At 46.2% G+C, this 14,855-nt stretch overlaps 6 protein-coding genes across 6 annotated transcripts; 3 read left to right on the top strand and 3 right to left on the bottom strand.

Annotated features, from left to right (window-relative positions):
- Window positions 1-328: 328 nt before the first annotated feature.
- SERLADRAFT_450668 (uncharacterized protein) lies at window positions 329-3,826 on the top strand (the record flags this gene model as incomplete). The annotated part of the gene is made up of 12 exons (XM_007320149.1): window positions 329-647; window positions 841-1,003; window positions 1,062-1,150; window positions 1,208-1,284; window positions 1,338-1,493; window positions 1,552-2,074; window positions 2,134-2,232; window positions 2,287-2,430; window positions 2,485-2,784; window positions 2,844-3,063; window positions 3,117-3,263; window positions 3,322-3,826. 12 exons carry the CDS (start codon window positions 339-341, stop codon window positions 3,423-3,425), a joined length of 2,331 nt encoding a protein of 776 aa, XP_007320211.1.
- Window positions 3,363-5,135, bottom strand: SERLADRAFT_471545 (uncharacterized protein; the record flags this gene model as incomplete). Its single annotated transcript, XM_007320148.1, has 7 exons — window positions 3,363-3,880; window positions 3,936-4,261; window positions 4,391-4,480; window positions 4,533-4,699; window positions 4,758-4,882; window positions 4,941-4,997; window positions 5,050-5,135. The coding sequence occupies 7 exons, from the start codon at window positions 5,050-5,052 to the stop codon at window positions 3,623-3,625; spliced, it is 1,026 nt and encodes a 341-aa protein (XP_007320210.1).
- SERLADRAFT_471543 (uncharacterized protein) lies at window positions 5,129-6,454 on the top strand (the record flags this gene model as incomplete). Its single annotated transcript, XM_007320147.1, has 4 exons — window positions 5,129-5,332; window positions 5,394-5,478; window positions 5,536-6,000; window positions 6,056-6,454. 4 exons carry the CDS (start codon window positions 5,268-5,270, stop codon window positions 6,344-6,346), a joined length of 906 nt encoding a protein of 301 aa, XP_007320209.1.
- An 873-nt stretch (window positions 6,455-7,327) lies between these two features.
- SERLADRAFT_439733 (uncharacterized protein) lies at window positions 7,328-8,754 on the top strand (the record flags this gene model as incomplete). The annotated part of the gene is made up of 5 exons (XM_007320146.1): window positions 7,328-7,652; window positions 7,715-7,758; window positions 7,815-7,982; window positions 8,104-8,274; window positions 8,371-8,754. The coding sequence occupies 5 exons, from the start codon at window positions 7,328-7,330 to the stop codon at window positions 8,752-8,754; spliced, it is 1,092 nt and encodes a 363-aa protein (XP_007320208.1).
- An 89-nt stretch (window positions 8,755-8,843) lies between these two features.
- On the bottom strand, window positions 8,844-10,934 carry SERLADRAFT_471538 (uncharacterized protein; the record flags this gene model as incomplete). The annotated part of the gene is made up of 17 exons (XM_007320145.1): window positions 8,844-9,046; window positions 9,102-9,319; window positions 9,378-9,435; window positions 9,484-9,511; window positions 9,564-9,623; window positions 9,684-9,784; window positions 9,839-9,869; window positions 9,928-9,943; window positions 10,000-10,011; window positions 10,074-10,098; window positions 10,159-10,199; window positions 10,284-10,309; window positions 10,392-10,417; window positions 10,479-10,496; window positions 10,556-10,667; window positions 10,719-10,732; window positions 10,788-10,934. The coding sequence occupies 15 exons, from the start codon at window positions 10,586-10,588 to the stop codon at window positions 8,984-8,986; spliced, it is 756 nt and encodes a 251-aa protein (XP_007320207.1).
- A 1,238-nt stretch (window positions 10,935-12,172) lies between these two features.
- On the bottom strand, window positions 12,173-14,442 carry SERLADRAFT_439732 (uncharacterized protein; the record flags this gene model as incomplete). Its single annotated transcript, XM_007320144.1, has 2 exons — window positions 12,173-13,278; window positions 13,341-14,442. The coding sequence occupies 2 exons, from the start codon at window positions 14,440-14,442 to the stop codon at window positions 12,173-12,175; spliced, it is 2,208 nt and encodes a 735-aa protein (XP_007320206.1).
- Between the last annotated feature and the right edge of the window lie 413 nt (window positions 14,443-14,855).

Below are 14,855 nucleotides of genomic sequence, written 5' to 3'. Positions count from 1 at the left end.
CCTTTGGTCAACGTCTCATTCTTCACCAATTTGTTGAATACAGAGGATGTAAGCAAGCATGCTCTGCGCACAGCAGCTACTGCAACCTGTTTTTCTGTAGCGAAAGGTATAGACATGACTATTGAGCGCGAAAGCCTGGGGAGTGAGTGTGAAGTCAAGATCCTTCGAGCATATTGGAACATGTAATGCTCTTTGCATGATACGCCACTGCTCATAATCACCTCACTGGCATAAACCCTAACCTCGAATGGTATAAGCCCTAACCTCAGTTACACACGGGTTTTATCGCCGCTGCTCAAAATTTCCTCCAAGTCCTCTGCATAGCTCTGCACCAAGCCATGCTGATGTTTGCTCGTCAGGTGCCCCAGTCCTGGAGCTGGGCACTTCATCGTTCAAGGCCTTCTCCAAGATGGTCATTCTCTTTGGTCCACGGGAAACGCGCAGCTTCAACAGCCGCTGCGCTGGCAAAAGAACCTACACCTGAAGAAGAAGCTCCTTCATATCCAACTTATGACCTCACGGACAACGACTTCAAGCGGCTCAAGTTTCAGAGAAACATCGGTGTCTCTGCGCATATCGACTCGGGGAAGACTACGCTAACAGAGCGAATTCTGTTTTACACTGGTCGAATCCGCGAAATTCATGAGGTTCGCATTCAGTGCTTCTCCATGTCTGTTTCACGACCAGGGGACTGTTACAAGAATGCCAAGCAGTAAATACTAGCCTCGGTTTGCTCATGATGCGCTGCCATTCCGGGGACTGCCTTGGTGTTACTGTGACTGTTCTTGGCGCGCATATATTCTCTTGTTCTTTGTCTGAAAATTACTAACCTAGCTTTAGGTTCGAGGACGGGATGCGGTTGGCGCAAAGATGGACAGTATGGAGCTGGAGAGGGAGAAAGGCATTACTATCCAGAGCGCAGCTACCTTTTGTGATTGGGAGGCCAAATCGCCTCTCAACGACGAGAAGCACAAATACGCTATTAACATCATTGATACCCCAGGTTGGTATTATATTAAGATCTTCCCGAGGTTTTCATAAATTGAAGCAACATTGTGCAGGTCACGTCGATTTCACTATAGAAGTAGAACGCGCGTTACGAGTCTTGGACGGTGCTGTATTGGTCTTGTGTGCTGTTGCTGGTGTACAGGTGAGCTTGCATTGTTGTAATCATTAATTTGTGATTAATGATATATCTAAAATCAAGAGTCAAACTACGACGGTCGATCGGCAAATGAGACGGTATAATGTTCCTCGCATTTCTTTCATCAACAAAATGGATAGGTTTGTATGCGTCAATAAAGTAACCCATATATTGTCTCACTGACCTTTATCAGACCTGGCGCTAACCCCTGGCGTATTGTGAATCAAATTCGTTCCAAGCTCAAGATCCCTGCTGCTGCACTCCAAGTACCAATTGGTGTTGAAGATGAATTTAAGGGTGTTGTCGATCTAGTCCGTTGGAAATCCATTTACAACGAAGGCGAAAAAGGGTCTGTTGAGGCGTGCCTATTTCTTGGCGTACATGCTGACTTTAACTACGTGTTTCAGCGTAAACGTTGTAGAATCGGATGAAATCCCGGAATCCGTCCTCGAACTGGCCAAGGCGAAGCGCACCGAACTCATCGAGCAGCTTGCAGAGGTTGATGATGAAATTGGCGAACTTATACTCAATGACGAAGTGCCTACTCATTCGCAGCTTGCGGAGGCTATCAGGCGCTCCACGGTCGGGTTGAAGTTCTCTCCTGTCTTTCTCGGGTCTGCCATCAAGAATACCGGTGTACAGCCTTTGTTAGATGGTGTTTGTGCTTATCTACCGAATCCATCCGAGTCAGAGGTTAATGCCCACGATACCACTCAACCTACGTCCGCTCCGCCTGTACCTTTGGTCCCTGCTGCGGAAGCACCCCTGGTGGGCTTGGCTTTCAAGCTAGAGGAAGGTCGTTTCGGGCAGTTGACCTACATGCGAGTCTATCAGGGTACACTGAAGAAAGCCGGGCTGATCTACAATGCACGGACAGGCAAGAAGGTTAAGGTACCTCGCCTAGTTCGAATGCACAGTAACGAAATGGAGGTAAGAAGAATGCGTACACCACCATTAGAAAACTATAATCTAAATGGAATTCCCTCCAGGACATTGAATCCGTTGGCCCCGGCGAAATTTGTGCTATCTTTGGTGTTGAATGTTCTTCTGGTGATACTTTTACGGATGGTTCTACCAGCTTCTCCATGGTAGGTACATCTTATTCGCAGCTTTGAGCAAAGGGCTGACGTTCATATCCATAGACATCTATGTTTGTTCCTGAGCCCGTAATTTCGCTCGCGATCAAACCCGTCGGTATAGAGACACCCAACTTCTCGCGTGCGCTCAATCGGTTCCAGAAGGAAGACCCAACGTTCAGGGTTCATATCGATCATGAAAGCAAAGAGGTGTGTGGTTGTGACATATCATCGTCTTCTATGCGCTTATAATGTCTTCGCTAGACCATTATATCCGGAATGGGTGAGCTCCATTTGGAGATCTACGTCGAGCGCATGCGACGTGAATACAATGTTGCATGCACGACTGGCAAGCCTCGCGTGGCATTCCGTGAAACAATTACTCAACGTGCGGACTTCTCGTACACTCATAAGAAACAGTCAGGTGGTGCTGGTCAGTTTGCCCGTGTCATTGGATGGGTTGAGCCTATGGAGTTTGATGAAGAACTTGGGAGAGATACTGCGTTCGAGAGTATAGTTATGGGTGGCAATATTCCTACGAACTTTATTCCAGCCGTCGAAAAGGTAACGACCTTCATATACGCCTGCTATGTGATTTTCTGACCGATTCATTTTTACTGTAGGGTTTCTTCGAAGCTTTACTAAAGGGATCTCTTTCTGGCAATCCAATCACGGGTTGTCGTCTTGTTTTGAAGGATGGTGCTTTCCATGCTGTCGACTCCTCTGAGCTGGCTTTCCGTTTGGCAACTATTGGAGCTTTCCGCGAGGCCTTTTTGAAGACGAAGCCAGTCATCCTCGAGCCTATCATGACCGTGGAGGTTGTTGCCCCTTCGGAATTCCAAAGTAAGTCTTCCGTCTTTTGAATTTCAAAGTTACCGAAATTAACACATTATTAGGTGCTGTGATTGGTGGGCTTAATCAACGACGCGGGACCATCATGGACAGTGAAGTTCGAGAGGACGAGTTCACATGTATCGCTGAAGTGGCTTTGAATGACATGTTTGGATACTCGAATCAGCTTCGTGGAGCAACTCAGGGCAAAGGTAATTGGTTTCACTGTGCCATATGCTAATCGCTATTTGCTTACATCATTTACTTCAGGTGAATTCAGCATGGAATACAAGAACCATATGCCTGTCTTGCCCAATGTGCAAAAGGAAATTGAGGAGGCTTATCGCAAGACATTACCTCAAGCTAAAAAATAGATCACACTTAATAGCGTGCATACATATAGACGCCTCTTTAGATATATATTGTATTAAATAGTAAACTTAATACTGGATTATGCCTCACTCGCTCTCAAGGGATCACATCTCACGTACCGAGGTAATATGGGTATGTTCTAAGCTGACGCCCCTAAGATGAATTACTGCGAGCTCGTATTGCAATTATCGATAAATCTCTAGCTAGTCATGTCACTGACGCATTCCCAGGCACCGCGCAAATTCTCTTTCCACAGCGTGACCTTCCCATCGCCGCAGCTAACAGCCAGAATATTGCCAGCAAGGCTCCACGACACACGCCAGACGACGTCGGGGAATTTGCCTGCAGCCGCTGGGCTGGGTGACGTGGCAGAAACTGACGCGGAAGACGGGTCGAGTGCGGTTTTAGCCCATGGGGAGGTGGGCGTGTCTTTCGTCCAGATGAGAACAGTTTTGTCCTGTCAGCAGAAGGGGTTAGCGCCACTATATAAGATAGTATGTAAAAAGACAGACTTGAGACGCGGTCGCGATGTAACTCCTTGGGAGTCCGATATTGGGTGCCCACGCGACGTCCCTGACCCAGTCAGTGTGGCCCTCGAGAGTTTCTTCCTCGATCCATGACTGTGAATCTTCTCGGTATCCCCATATCTTGACGAGGTTATCGCAGCCTGCACTGGCGAAGCGTTTGACGCTCTGCGAAGGGGCGGTGGGCTGTCCTGGTGCGGTACTGCCTTGCTGGGGTTGTATTAAGGAGCCGGGCTGGGTAGCGGGTGCCCAGGATACGGCGTTACACCCGATGGCGTGACCGTTGAAGATATCGGCACCCCATTGGCCGTCATCTGTACAACAGCCATGTCAGCAACTTGTATTATCGAGACGGCTCATGAGATGCACTCGATATAACAGCGCCGATGAACATTCAAAGCAAAGCAAGCCAAGCAGAAGTTTGAACGGGAGACAGAACTTGCCTTTGAAGGAAAGAACGGAGAGTTTGCCGTCTGAAGATGCGCAAGCTAGGATGGCACCCAATTCGTGTGGTGCCCAAGATACAGAGTTGACTGAAATAAAAAGTGAGGTTTAACGATAGTAGAATGAAGAATAGAAATATACCTGAAGCGGTATGTAGAGTGTGTTCCTTTATCCTTGTCCACCCTCCTGCAGCAGGACCCTGTCCCTGTTCTTTCCAGATCAACACTTTGCCGTCATAAGAACACGAAGCCAGTATGTGCCCGAATTTCGGATGTGCCCAGGCTACCTGCCACACGGGTCCTGTATGACTAGTAGACGAAATTTCTTCTTCAACTGAAGTCACCCAATTTGGTTATATCCACGTACCCTTTCAAAGTATGTCCGCCATTTGACTTCTGCGCTTCACCGTCAATTACGTCAAAGACTTTAACTGTCCTATCTGACGAGCAGGTTGCAAGACGTTTCCCATAGTAGTCCAATTGGGCATCATGCTTTTGGCGAACAGCTAGATTAGCTATGAAACTGCAATTGATGGAAGTCAGCACATACTATCATATCCTCATGGGCGGTTTCTATCGGAATGGAATCCGAAGCCATTGCAGACGGCTAACAAATATATGATTAGATATTTTTCAGGGAGTTGTTCTCTGTGTTTTACCATTTTGGTTGTGGTGTTTTCGTTGTCCTGTTCTCTGCTTTTGCTGTTCACGACGTGGAGGTCTATTGCAGCGGGGTTTGAAACACGCTTTCCGTTTCCACGAACCAACCTCTGACTATACTCGGACACCCGAACCTGGTACTTACACCTGCCAGTGTTTTTCTTTGACGCTCTCACCAAAATCATCCAACGAGGTTGTATATGCACAAGTATTCATCATGAAGCACGGTATAGCATTTCGCAAGTTTTCGAGAACGTCCTCGCACAGAAATCTAATGCTTCGGTGACTAACTTTGTAAAATTAATTTATATTTCACGTATTGACATTTTTAACATGTCAACAGCAATCTGGTCACTTCTCTTTTTGAGCACGAACAGATTACAACTACTCTTCCCAAGGCTAGGGATGCAGCGAGACTAGCAGAGAAGGTGCAGACGTCTTTCGAATTCATTCTTATAGCCTTTGCCTGATCCAGAAAAACGTAGATCATCACACTTGGTAAGAAGGGCGACATACCATCATACCGTCGAGCACAGTCGTTCGTTCTCAACGCTACCCTACTCCCGAAAATATTTGACACATTCGCATCGCGCTACTCTTCTCGGCCAGGCGGATACACCCGAATCCATAAATATGTGAACCGTCGAGGTGACAATGCACCAACAGCTATTCTCGAGCTTGTCGACAACCCACGAGATCTCAAGGTAGAAATGACTGCACGCGCTATAGGGAAAGATATACTCGACGGAAGATTACAACGCGAAACTCCTAATCAAGTGATTAATAGAGGAGTGACTGGCACGAAAGATGTCATGAAGAAGGAACTTAGTCTAGGAAGTAGTGAAGCAGGCGAGCTAAGGCCGAGAACGCGATGGAATCTTCAAAAGGTGATGAAGTACAGAGGCAACGAGGCACTTTCTGATGTGGGGAATAAAGCAACTCTGTTCATTGTAAGTGGACGCTCCTCTCCATTAGTTTTATTTACTAAACCACCTCGAATTCTAGGAAAACCTATTAGCCAAACCTCTTCAACAACACACCGCGATGACTAGAGAACTGGCCAAGAGGAAAGCGCATGACGATATGGCTCTAAAACCAGCTGAAGTCGGCAAACTCGTCCTGTCATCTCGTTCAGGAATGGCTCTTCCGGGAGAAAAGAAACCAGCCATGAAGCTTGTCCAGGGTGCGCTCGCACGTCCATCAAGGCCACGTAAGAAGGGACCTGCTTGGTTTAGAGACGGGGCCCTCCAACATGCCAAGTCTACGGTACTCAGTATGCGCACGGTATACAAGTAATGACTCTAGCAAGGAGTTCCGCTATATTATGTTCTTGTCCTCTCATTTTAATTTAGTTTGGAATATCCTGGAATTTCGCTGCGTTGAACACGACTAGAATTGAATGTTACCCGGTTCCAAGTATCGACTGCTTCAACGTAAATTGGTCGCAGATAATTGTTCCCTGATACTGCTACGGCCCAAAGGTCAGCTTCAGGTATGTGCATTACATTGACATGTGTGAATTACAAACTTGTCGTTCCCAGATACTTGAACCTTGGTGGGGTTTTAGTATTGACGTTCATCGACGACTGGTATTCTTACATTTACACGGCGATACGATCATCACCCTAGCATCATTTTGTTCATATCCAACTGTCTCATGAACCATGTCCATGCAGATTTACTCCTCACGGTTCTCCACACATGCCACCATTGACATCAACCAACTTGTGATGGTATCAGAATGTCTAGTTCCTAAATGAGTAAATATATTTCCCGGCGCATAGAAACTGAAGAAGCCAGGAGGAGCCTGTGCGTAGTGAGTAGTCCATATATCCCTTTTGCTATGATTGGCTCCAGTAAAATCAATTCCATCAACCTCTTGGATTTACACCATTATGACGTCTGCTTTGCACGTTTTCGCTAATTCCCAGCTTGATAATGGGTCAACGGAAATTCTTGAGTCGTAAGCGCTGCTGAACGAGAGACATCTGGCGCGGACGGACTTACAAAGGCCCATTGTTATTACACCGTTATCATCCATTGGCAACACACTGGAACCGAGAAGGAGCTACTCCTCCGTTGTACGTAATTCTAATCCATTAGTCGATGTTACTTCTTCTAACTTGATCTTCTAACTGTCATAAGCAAGTCCCAAGCCAAAATTCCAAGCCAAAGTATCCAAAGCCAAGACACGGCCATAGATAAATAATATGCCTTTCGGACGAAAAGTTAGCATTTACACTCTTACCGTCGCACCTACTGTTACGAACTCCATTCATGGATATTCCCAGCGCTGCCTCTTTGCAGTTCATCGACAAAGTCGATACGCTTCTCGATACGTCCTCTCTCACTACACCTCAGCTCGTGCTTTATGCCACCGAGTCTATTCACTTTCTCTCATCGCAACCTGACTCTGTCAGGCTATACCTTGGTCTCGATCTGTCTCACCTTCTTCATGCCATGTTAGACGCATCGGACATATGTGGGGAGGGCTCGACGAGATATACGGCTTGTTCAATCATAGCATGTGATCATGAGCATGTCGGAAAACGTTTGCTGGTCAGCCTCGGGCAGACATGGCTCTCTCACTTTCTTTGGGTTGGTATGTTGTAGATTATGCTGCGCCCGTGAGATAAAGAAGGACACTGATTATCTTGCTCACAGTAAAAGCGAACGACTCAGAAGTCAATCCATTACTTGCAAAACAGGTACACCCAACTCAGTCTTCGACTAATGCATGCCATAATATATTTTAACTGCATAGGTTCTCGTGCGCGATGCTCATCAGTGCGTCGCTACGAAATGGTATGACCAGAACCACACTCCCTCGGCATACATAGGTCCACGAGCTATCGTTAAAACATGCCACATTGTAAGGCCAATTGTAGGCATATACAAGGCTATTGCAACTGAAAATGCTGGTAACGAAGAGGTAGGACCCCGTTCAACGATTCCCCGATTCCCAGTCGAATTTCTACTTGTTATCACCTCTTCTCTACTTTCCCCGCTCGACAGCCTATTTATCCTCTACTTGGCTGACTTTCTTTTTATAGTACCTCAGCCACATTGTAACTTGGCACATCATAAAAAACTACTCCAATCTTCCCGAAACCTCCATCAACACATTAGACTTTGGCATGCAGGAGGCACAAAACGGGATTTCACTTGAGCTATACGCATATCACGGGTTTGCAAACTACGAATGGTGTTTGACGCACATTAAGGTAGGAGACGTTGTGTAGGTTGTGATAGCAACCAGACACTGCACTCTAGAATCGAGGCTAATTGTACGGTGCTAATTATTCGTTATACGCCCACAGGAGGACGAATACGACATCACCATAATGGGCACGCTCAATCCTTTCATACTCCCTCCCCCATCTATTTCGATATCCTTTAAAGGGCGTCAGAGACGCAAGAGTAAAGAGAAGTGTGGTGATACCCAACGCGAAACTTGTGGTGGACATCGACGCAGCCTCTCAAACGAAACTATCGTGAGTGAAGGATCTTCGACCGACGAATCGAAGCCGTGTCGCGTCGGGACGAGCATACGAAAACGTCAAGTCGCACGTCCCAATGCTCACTTCCTTGCCTTTCATGCCGCCATCTGTAACGTTTTGCACCAGAGTGGAGCTCGTGACCTGTTGAATAAATTGCTTCGTATGAATTCAAATAGCACGGATAGTCCTCATGTGTTGCATTAATTCCTCTTTTTCCTTTCTCCATGGTTAATCTTGCGGATAGAACGTATCTTATACTTTGTAATTTCATCTCAATCTAGGCATAAAATGGAATAAAAATGGAGAATAATGCGATTATCGTTCCAATTTGCAAGAATGGATGAAATGTCTGCATACTTGCAAGTGAACCAGGGAAACCTAAGTGTAGTAGTCATAAATTCAGAAGAATGTTCTAGATGTCCAAGATTACATTTCAGATCTCATGACATATGTGCTCCATTTCTATAACCACTTCTACGGGCCCTCGACGGGATTTCTGGGAAAACTGAGTGCGAGTTCCTTTTGTACAAAAATGAAAATTGAACACTTACAGAGACCGACGAGGGGGGAAGCGTAGGATAGTGCTTAGTGCCACTTTCAGTAATCTCGCCACCTTTTGCATCACCTTCATTTTCTATGAAAGTGACTTGACGTTGTTGGCTGTCGTTATGGATGGCGCTTTGCGGAGCAATCCCAGAGAATAAAGCTTTTTGCTTGTCACCTTGATAATAATCCGAGTTCATAATGGCCATGAAGGAGTTGACATAGACTTTTTGGATGGTCGAATTGCTTGATTATAGGACACAGAATAAACCAAAGGGACTTACGCGTGGTGAGCATGCATTCCCCCAACATATAAATCAAGTTAGAAGGCATGGCTATGCACTAACACTTGTTTGAGCAGTGGAATAGGCCAAGGAATTTGAAGCATACAGTTATAAAAGCAAACATGGAGACCAAGCTTCATTCTGAAAATCAGCAAGATGATTGTCGAACATAACGTCAAACCAAACCTTGTAACACAACCAGAACTTAAAGCGTATACGGAAAGTATTTCGAGTTTTGTATCCGTTCTATTGAAAGGAAAGTCATAGTGAGCGAAATGGTTATTAGGTTGGAGCAAAATACTTTACCTGCCAAATCCAGTCCTTGAAACTCTCAAAAGATAGCACATGGAGATTGCAATGAGTAGGTCTGTGAATCCTACAATGGCTATGGATGACACCATTGCCGCCTAGCAAGAAGTATTCAAGTTCAATTAGGGAGCCCATAAATATTTACTACTCACTGTGCTTCCAGGAGGAGCCGTGTTCAGATATCTAAAATTGGCGAGTAAAACTGTTGGGAAGCTCTCAAATCGGGAGAGGATGAGCTCACGAATGATAGCAAAGGTCTACAAACGGCCATCATTATCTCGAGTGTTCATGATAAAGGGTACTGTAAACTTACAAAACGAGAACCCTGTGGAGGATATTGGATCAGAAAAGTCAAATACTAGCCACAAACACTGATTTTGATCACACCTGTTGAGATAGTTACTGCAATACACTGTGGGAACCCAATAGCTGTCGTCAGACGTTGTTATCCAAAACAGTATATGAAATGTACCACTGCTGAAAATATCCATTTCGTTCTTCCCTGGCGGCTTACTATGGTGACATAAGTCGTTTCAAAAAATCAAGGTATTTTCCCCGGATAGGGTGACTAGGGACTTCGAGAAGGGTTGAACTTACAAGTCCAGATGCAATGAGCATAAAGGCTTAGCATGAATATTCAATCGAGTACGTATATCCATTAATTAGTGGACAATGCGATGCAGAAAAGACAAACACGATACTCACCAATGAACACTTATACTAACAATTTCCTGACATATCACGTCTCAGAGATGGATCGAATGATTGAGGAAGAGCGATGATTATACTTACGGTAATTACGAATTGCAACTGCAGCAAAAAGAGACAATATAATACATCGATCTGTGTCATATAAGATGGAGACTCACGCGAATTGGCCACAGTGTACCATATTGAAGCATTGCTGTGTTACCGAAATTGGTCACTGTTATGTAGTACAGTCCATATACAATAAGGACAACATGGAATGCATCAAGGAACCTTGAAAAAAGGTCGGCAAAGACGAGTATTAGAATGAAAAATCCTATCTACCACAAATACACGCACTGTGGGCATAAGATCAACATCACCATCAGACTATACAGGAGACTGCAAACATACGATTGATTTGTACCCGAGCCACGACTTTCTCCAATGATTCTGGTGGTAGATAATAAGTTGTAGAGACGAGAAGCCAAAGAGACTATCGGATGCTCATTCAGTGAAAATAAGGTTACAATTATAGCAGTAAAATTTCGTACACGGCACAAAGAATGACACCCATATATAGAGCACCGAGTGAGTCTTCTGAGCTGGGTGTCATCATTCTAATGGTTTGGCGACTGTCCCGTCAAAACAAGGTTCGAGCAGGAGTGAGGAAAGATAGACTGGATACAACGCACACGCCTCGAAGCTTTTATCTGTAGTCACATTACTAGAACTTGAGTAAAAATACCTGTATCAAAGCACTGCATTTGAGAAGTGGGCACCACACTGAGGTGTATATGTGTGATCTGATTCGAAGCTGAGCTTGGAGAAGAAGCCGTGACGGATGGCAATTGCATCATGATCCGTCTCGTGCGTCTTGATGAATGCTTTACAACAACGGGTCTACAATATAAATTAATTTCAGCCCAACCTTGCTGATAGGTGGAAACTGGCGCACCATAATGAAAACTTCAACAAGGGTAAAGAGACCACAAGTCTTGAACTGGACTTGAAATAGTAACCAAGGCTGTAAGTCGTATCGTTGGGAGTGACCACAGCATCACCATCATGATGCTGAGCCTGCCAGGTAGTCAGTGTAAGTACAGGTCTAGACTTCTATCAATCATGATGCATGATAACCGAAGCTTTTGTTTAGTTGACAAAACACAATTCGTGTGCGAGTATATGCTCGACTCGAGGTCTCACCTACAGATGTCAAGACACGGTGAGAATTTCTCTATCGATGTGGTGAAGGGCGTCAGTTTTATGTCAACAAAAGTGATGAAGACACTCGAGGACACAAATAGCCAAATCCGACTCTTGAGATGCCTTGGCGGTGACCGGTGACCTACAATGTAGACAAATCATCCAAAATATAACATAGTTGAGGAATTTGAACCGCCTGAATTGAGGGCCACAAAAAAGATCGTGGAATTGATATCTGTGGACACCCGTATTACTTCGAATCAGAACGGTGGCCTGAGATTCTTGCTGTCAAGCAGACTATGCAACAACTTGAAGTAGGCGTGGAGTCATCAGGAAACTCATAACCTTTTCCATCAATATCAATGCACCAATTGCCTTGACATCGGTCATCCGTCGACTTATCATGACTTGCTCTGCTAGCCTTTCCTTATAAAGAAAAATAGCAAACACAGCAACCTTGACAATGACAGCAGGACAAACCCCCGAACTACAAAATAACAAATACACAATTAGAGATAGGAGACAACGCAATCCAGCTTTGACAAGTAAGGTACCAAACCCTGTCCTTTTAAGCTGTTGTTGATATAAGAGCATCACCCTTCGACGCCATGTTTGATCTCGATTCCTAGCTTCACGAGCCCCCTTCGCCCCTCGGTAACCCAATAAGCCAAAGCTAGTGAATCCTCAAACCACATAGTTGGTGGATCATGCGACTCATTCTTCAATTTTGTGACCTTTTCGAGCGCATCAGTCGACATGGGAACGTCCAACGCATCCTCTCGAGACATGGTCCCAACAGTGGATGCGTCATTTCCGGTTTGAATCACTTTCCTCTGTGGGCCCGGACTACCATCACTGTTAGATGCCCGTCCACTGAGCTCGGCGAGGATATCGGCAGCTGCCCCTGCGGTAATTTCTTCTCTAGTCCTCAGCTCCTTCGAGCGTTTCTTTCCGCCAGATTCCCCGCCCATTTCATGGTCCTTCAAGCCTTCAGAATGGCTTTCGTGGCTATCAGTAGATGACTCAATGCACATTTCTGCGTTAGCAGTGTGCTGCTGACGCCTTCCTGCCCAAAGACCACCGCTCCGTACCCATCCTGCAACATTACTCTGGGTCTTGAGCGCTTCAAGGACACCAATGACAGCGAGAAGAGTAGGATCGTATGGCTCTTCCTGGGGTAAGCACGACTCGTCCGGAGATGGTTCTCGTTCTTCCGAAGTGGTAGAGTCTCCTAGTTCTAAAAGTCGAGCTACCTCTACCGAACTACATCGAGAATTATCCGTGAACGCAGGTGTACTATCACCAGGCGTTGAGGACTCCATCTCGGCTCTCTTCTGTTTCTTATTTTTCCGTTTCTTCTTGTTTGTTGCGCCCAGTTCATGCTGTGTACCACTTGGGACAACGAGCATATCAGAAGACGATTGGGGTATTTCCATTGATAGCGATGTATGCGTGGCCGAACCAACCATTTTCGCGCCTTTCGCCTTTGAAAGTTTTTCCAGTGCGAGGAGATCTTTCCCTCTAAGCTTAGAGTCGTATTCGGGTATACAGACGTGGTTGTATGGCTGAAGTCTCGCCTTTAGGGGAGAATCATCTAGGAGGAGAGTGGTAAGTGCGGAGTGAACGACCGGTAATGCGGCATCAGACGATAGCTTCGCCCATGGTTTCACTAAATCCTTTGTAGTCTGAGTTTTCTTGACTAAGTAAATCAAACAATACAAATCAAAAGCGACCAAGAAGACCAAGTGCTGGATGACTTACAGTAATCGTCTTTCCCAAGACCCAAACTCCCGCGATCCCATATGGCTACCAATTCTGCCTTACTCTTTCCAAAACACTTGTCCACCATGTCGACAACACTGTGTGGCTGCGCAGAAGACCAGACCATGGTATCAAGCCATGCTTTCGTTTCGGGCGCGAAGAGATAGGCACGAAAAGTGGGGATGTAAGGACGAGGCTGCACTGCTCGAAGACGCGGGGCGGGACCAGTAGGTATCAGCGCAGGATCAATAGAAGACACATTGCCATCAAGAAAAGCTTGTGAACCGCTCTGAGATTCTGCAGCCGAAGGTAGCACGACGCGGCGCTTGCTGTGGTGTTGTGAACGGATGAGGAGGGTGCCATTCAAATCGAGAATAAGTAGTTTTCGCGAATCGGAAGAATGGGGTATCGAGGTGGAAGGCTCTAGGGAAAGAGCAAGGTAGGAAGGAGATGGACTTGATGGGACTGGAGCTGAGCGATTACCACGTGGTCCAGTGGGTGGCGCAGATGTTGAGGGATGGGAGGGAGGAGGAGTACTGGCGGGGGTTGCCGGACCGGAGGTAGGCCATGATGGGGGCAGGCGAAAAGAAGGAGGAGCAACATACGGTGCTGGAGCGGGGCTCGAGGCCGAGTTGAACTGTGCACGCGTGTGCAAGTTTCGTTGTGGGCTTTCACTGCGCCGTCTGTGCGCACGACGGCGATCATTATGCGTAGAATAATTTGAATGGCTCGTATCATGATATCGACGACTGTCAGGGATATAAACATCATGTCGGCGAGAGTATTCTTCATGTTGGGATGTCTGTCCGTACATGCCCCCGTAGTACTGGGCAAAACTTTGCGTGTGGTCTCCGTCACGGTGGTAGTCTTGTCCGTGATTGTGGCTTGCGCTGGTCGATGCATAGTGGTATCGCTCGCTATGGCCATGGCTTGGTCGGTATGAATTGAACTGATGGTTGTATGAGGGCTCGACTGGATTGTACTGATAATTGTGCGTGGGTTCGACAGAGTCATAGTCCCAATATGCATCTTGGCGTCTATACCTAGCACTCTCACCGCTCCTCTGTCCTTGATATCGATCGTGACGCGAATTCCGTGACATTGTCGTCGCCTTTGCCAATCGCGAGACAATCGGCCTGGAGGATGTCAACAGAATGGACGTGTGTAATGGGAACACCTTTGCAAAGATATGACGGGGATGTCACGAACGTGCGGTGCTCGAGGTGAGTAAAATGAGACGAAAGAAAGTAGCGTTTCTTTGCACTGAACTATAGTACTGACATTTTTGTAGGTTACGTAAGTACCACAAATCCCACTCGTCCGGCGATAAACGGAAAAGAAAACCCCGCGGCGCATCATGCAAATTATACACGCCTGTTCGCACTCAAAGGTCCTGTGAAGCCAAGTCTCCTACGAGCACGAGCAGCACAAATAAAACTATGTACGTTATAGTATCAAACATCGCCGTAGCCGCACCGACAATTGCAAGGTGTCCATCAACTCAAATGCCAAAAT

Source organism: Serpula lacrymans, assembly GCF_000218685.1.
Source record: "Serpula lacrymans var. lacrymans S7.9 unplaced genomic scaffold SERLAscaffold_9, whole genome shotgun sequence".
In the NCBI taxonomy this organism is placed as follows: domain Eukaryota; kingdom Fungi; phylum Basidiomycota; class Agaricomycetes; order Boletales; family Serpulaceae; genus Serpula; species Serpula lacrymans.
Note: the sequence above shows the minus strand (reverse complement) of the source record. Positions and strands in the feature narration are given on the sequence as shown.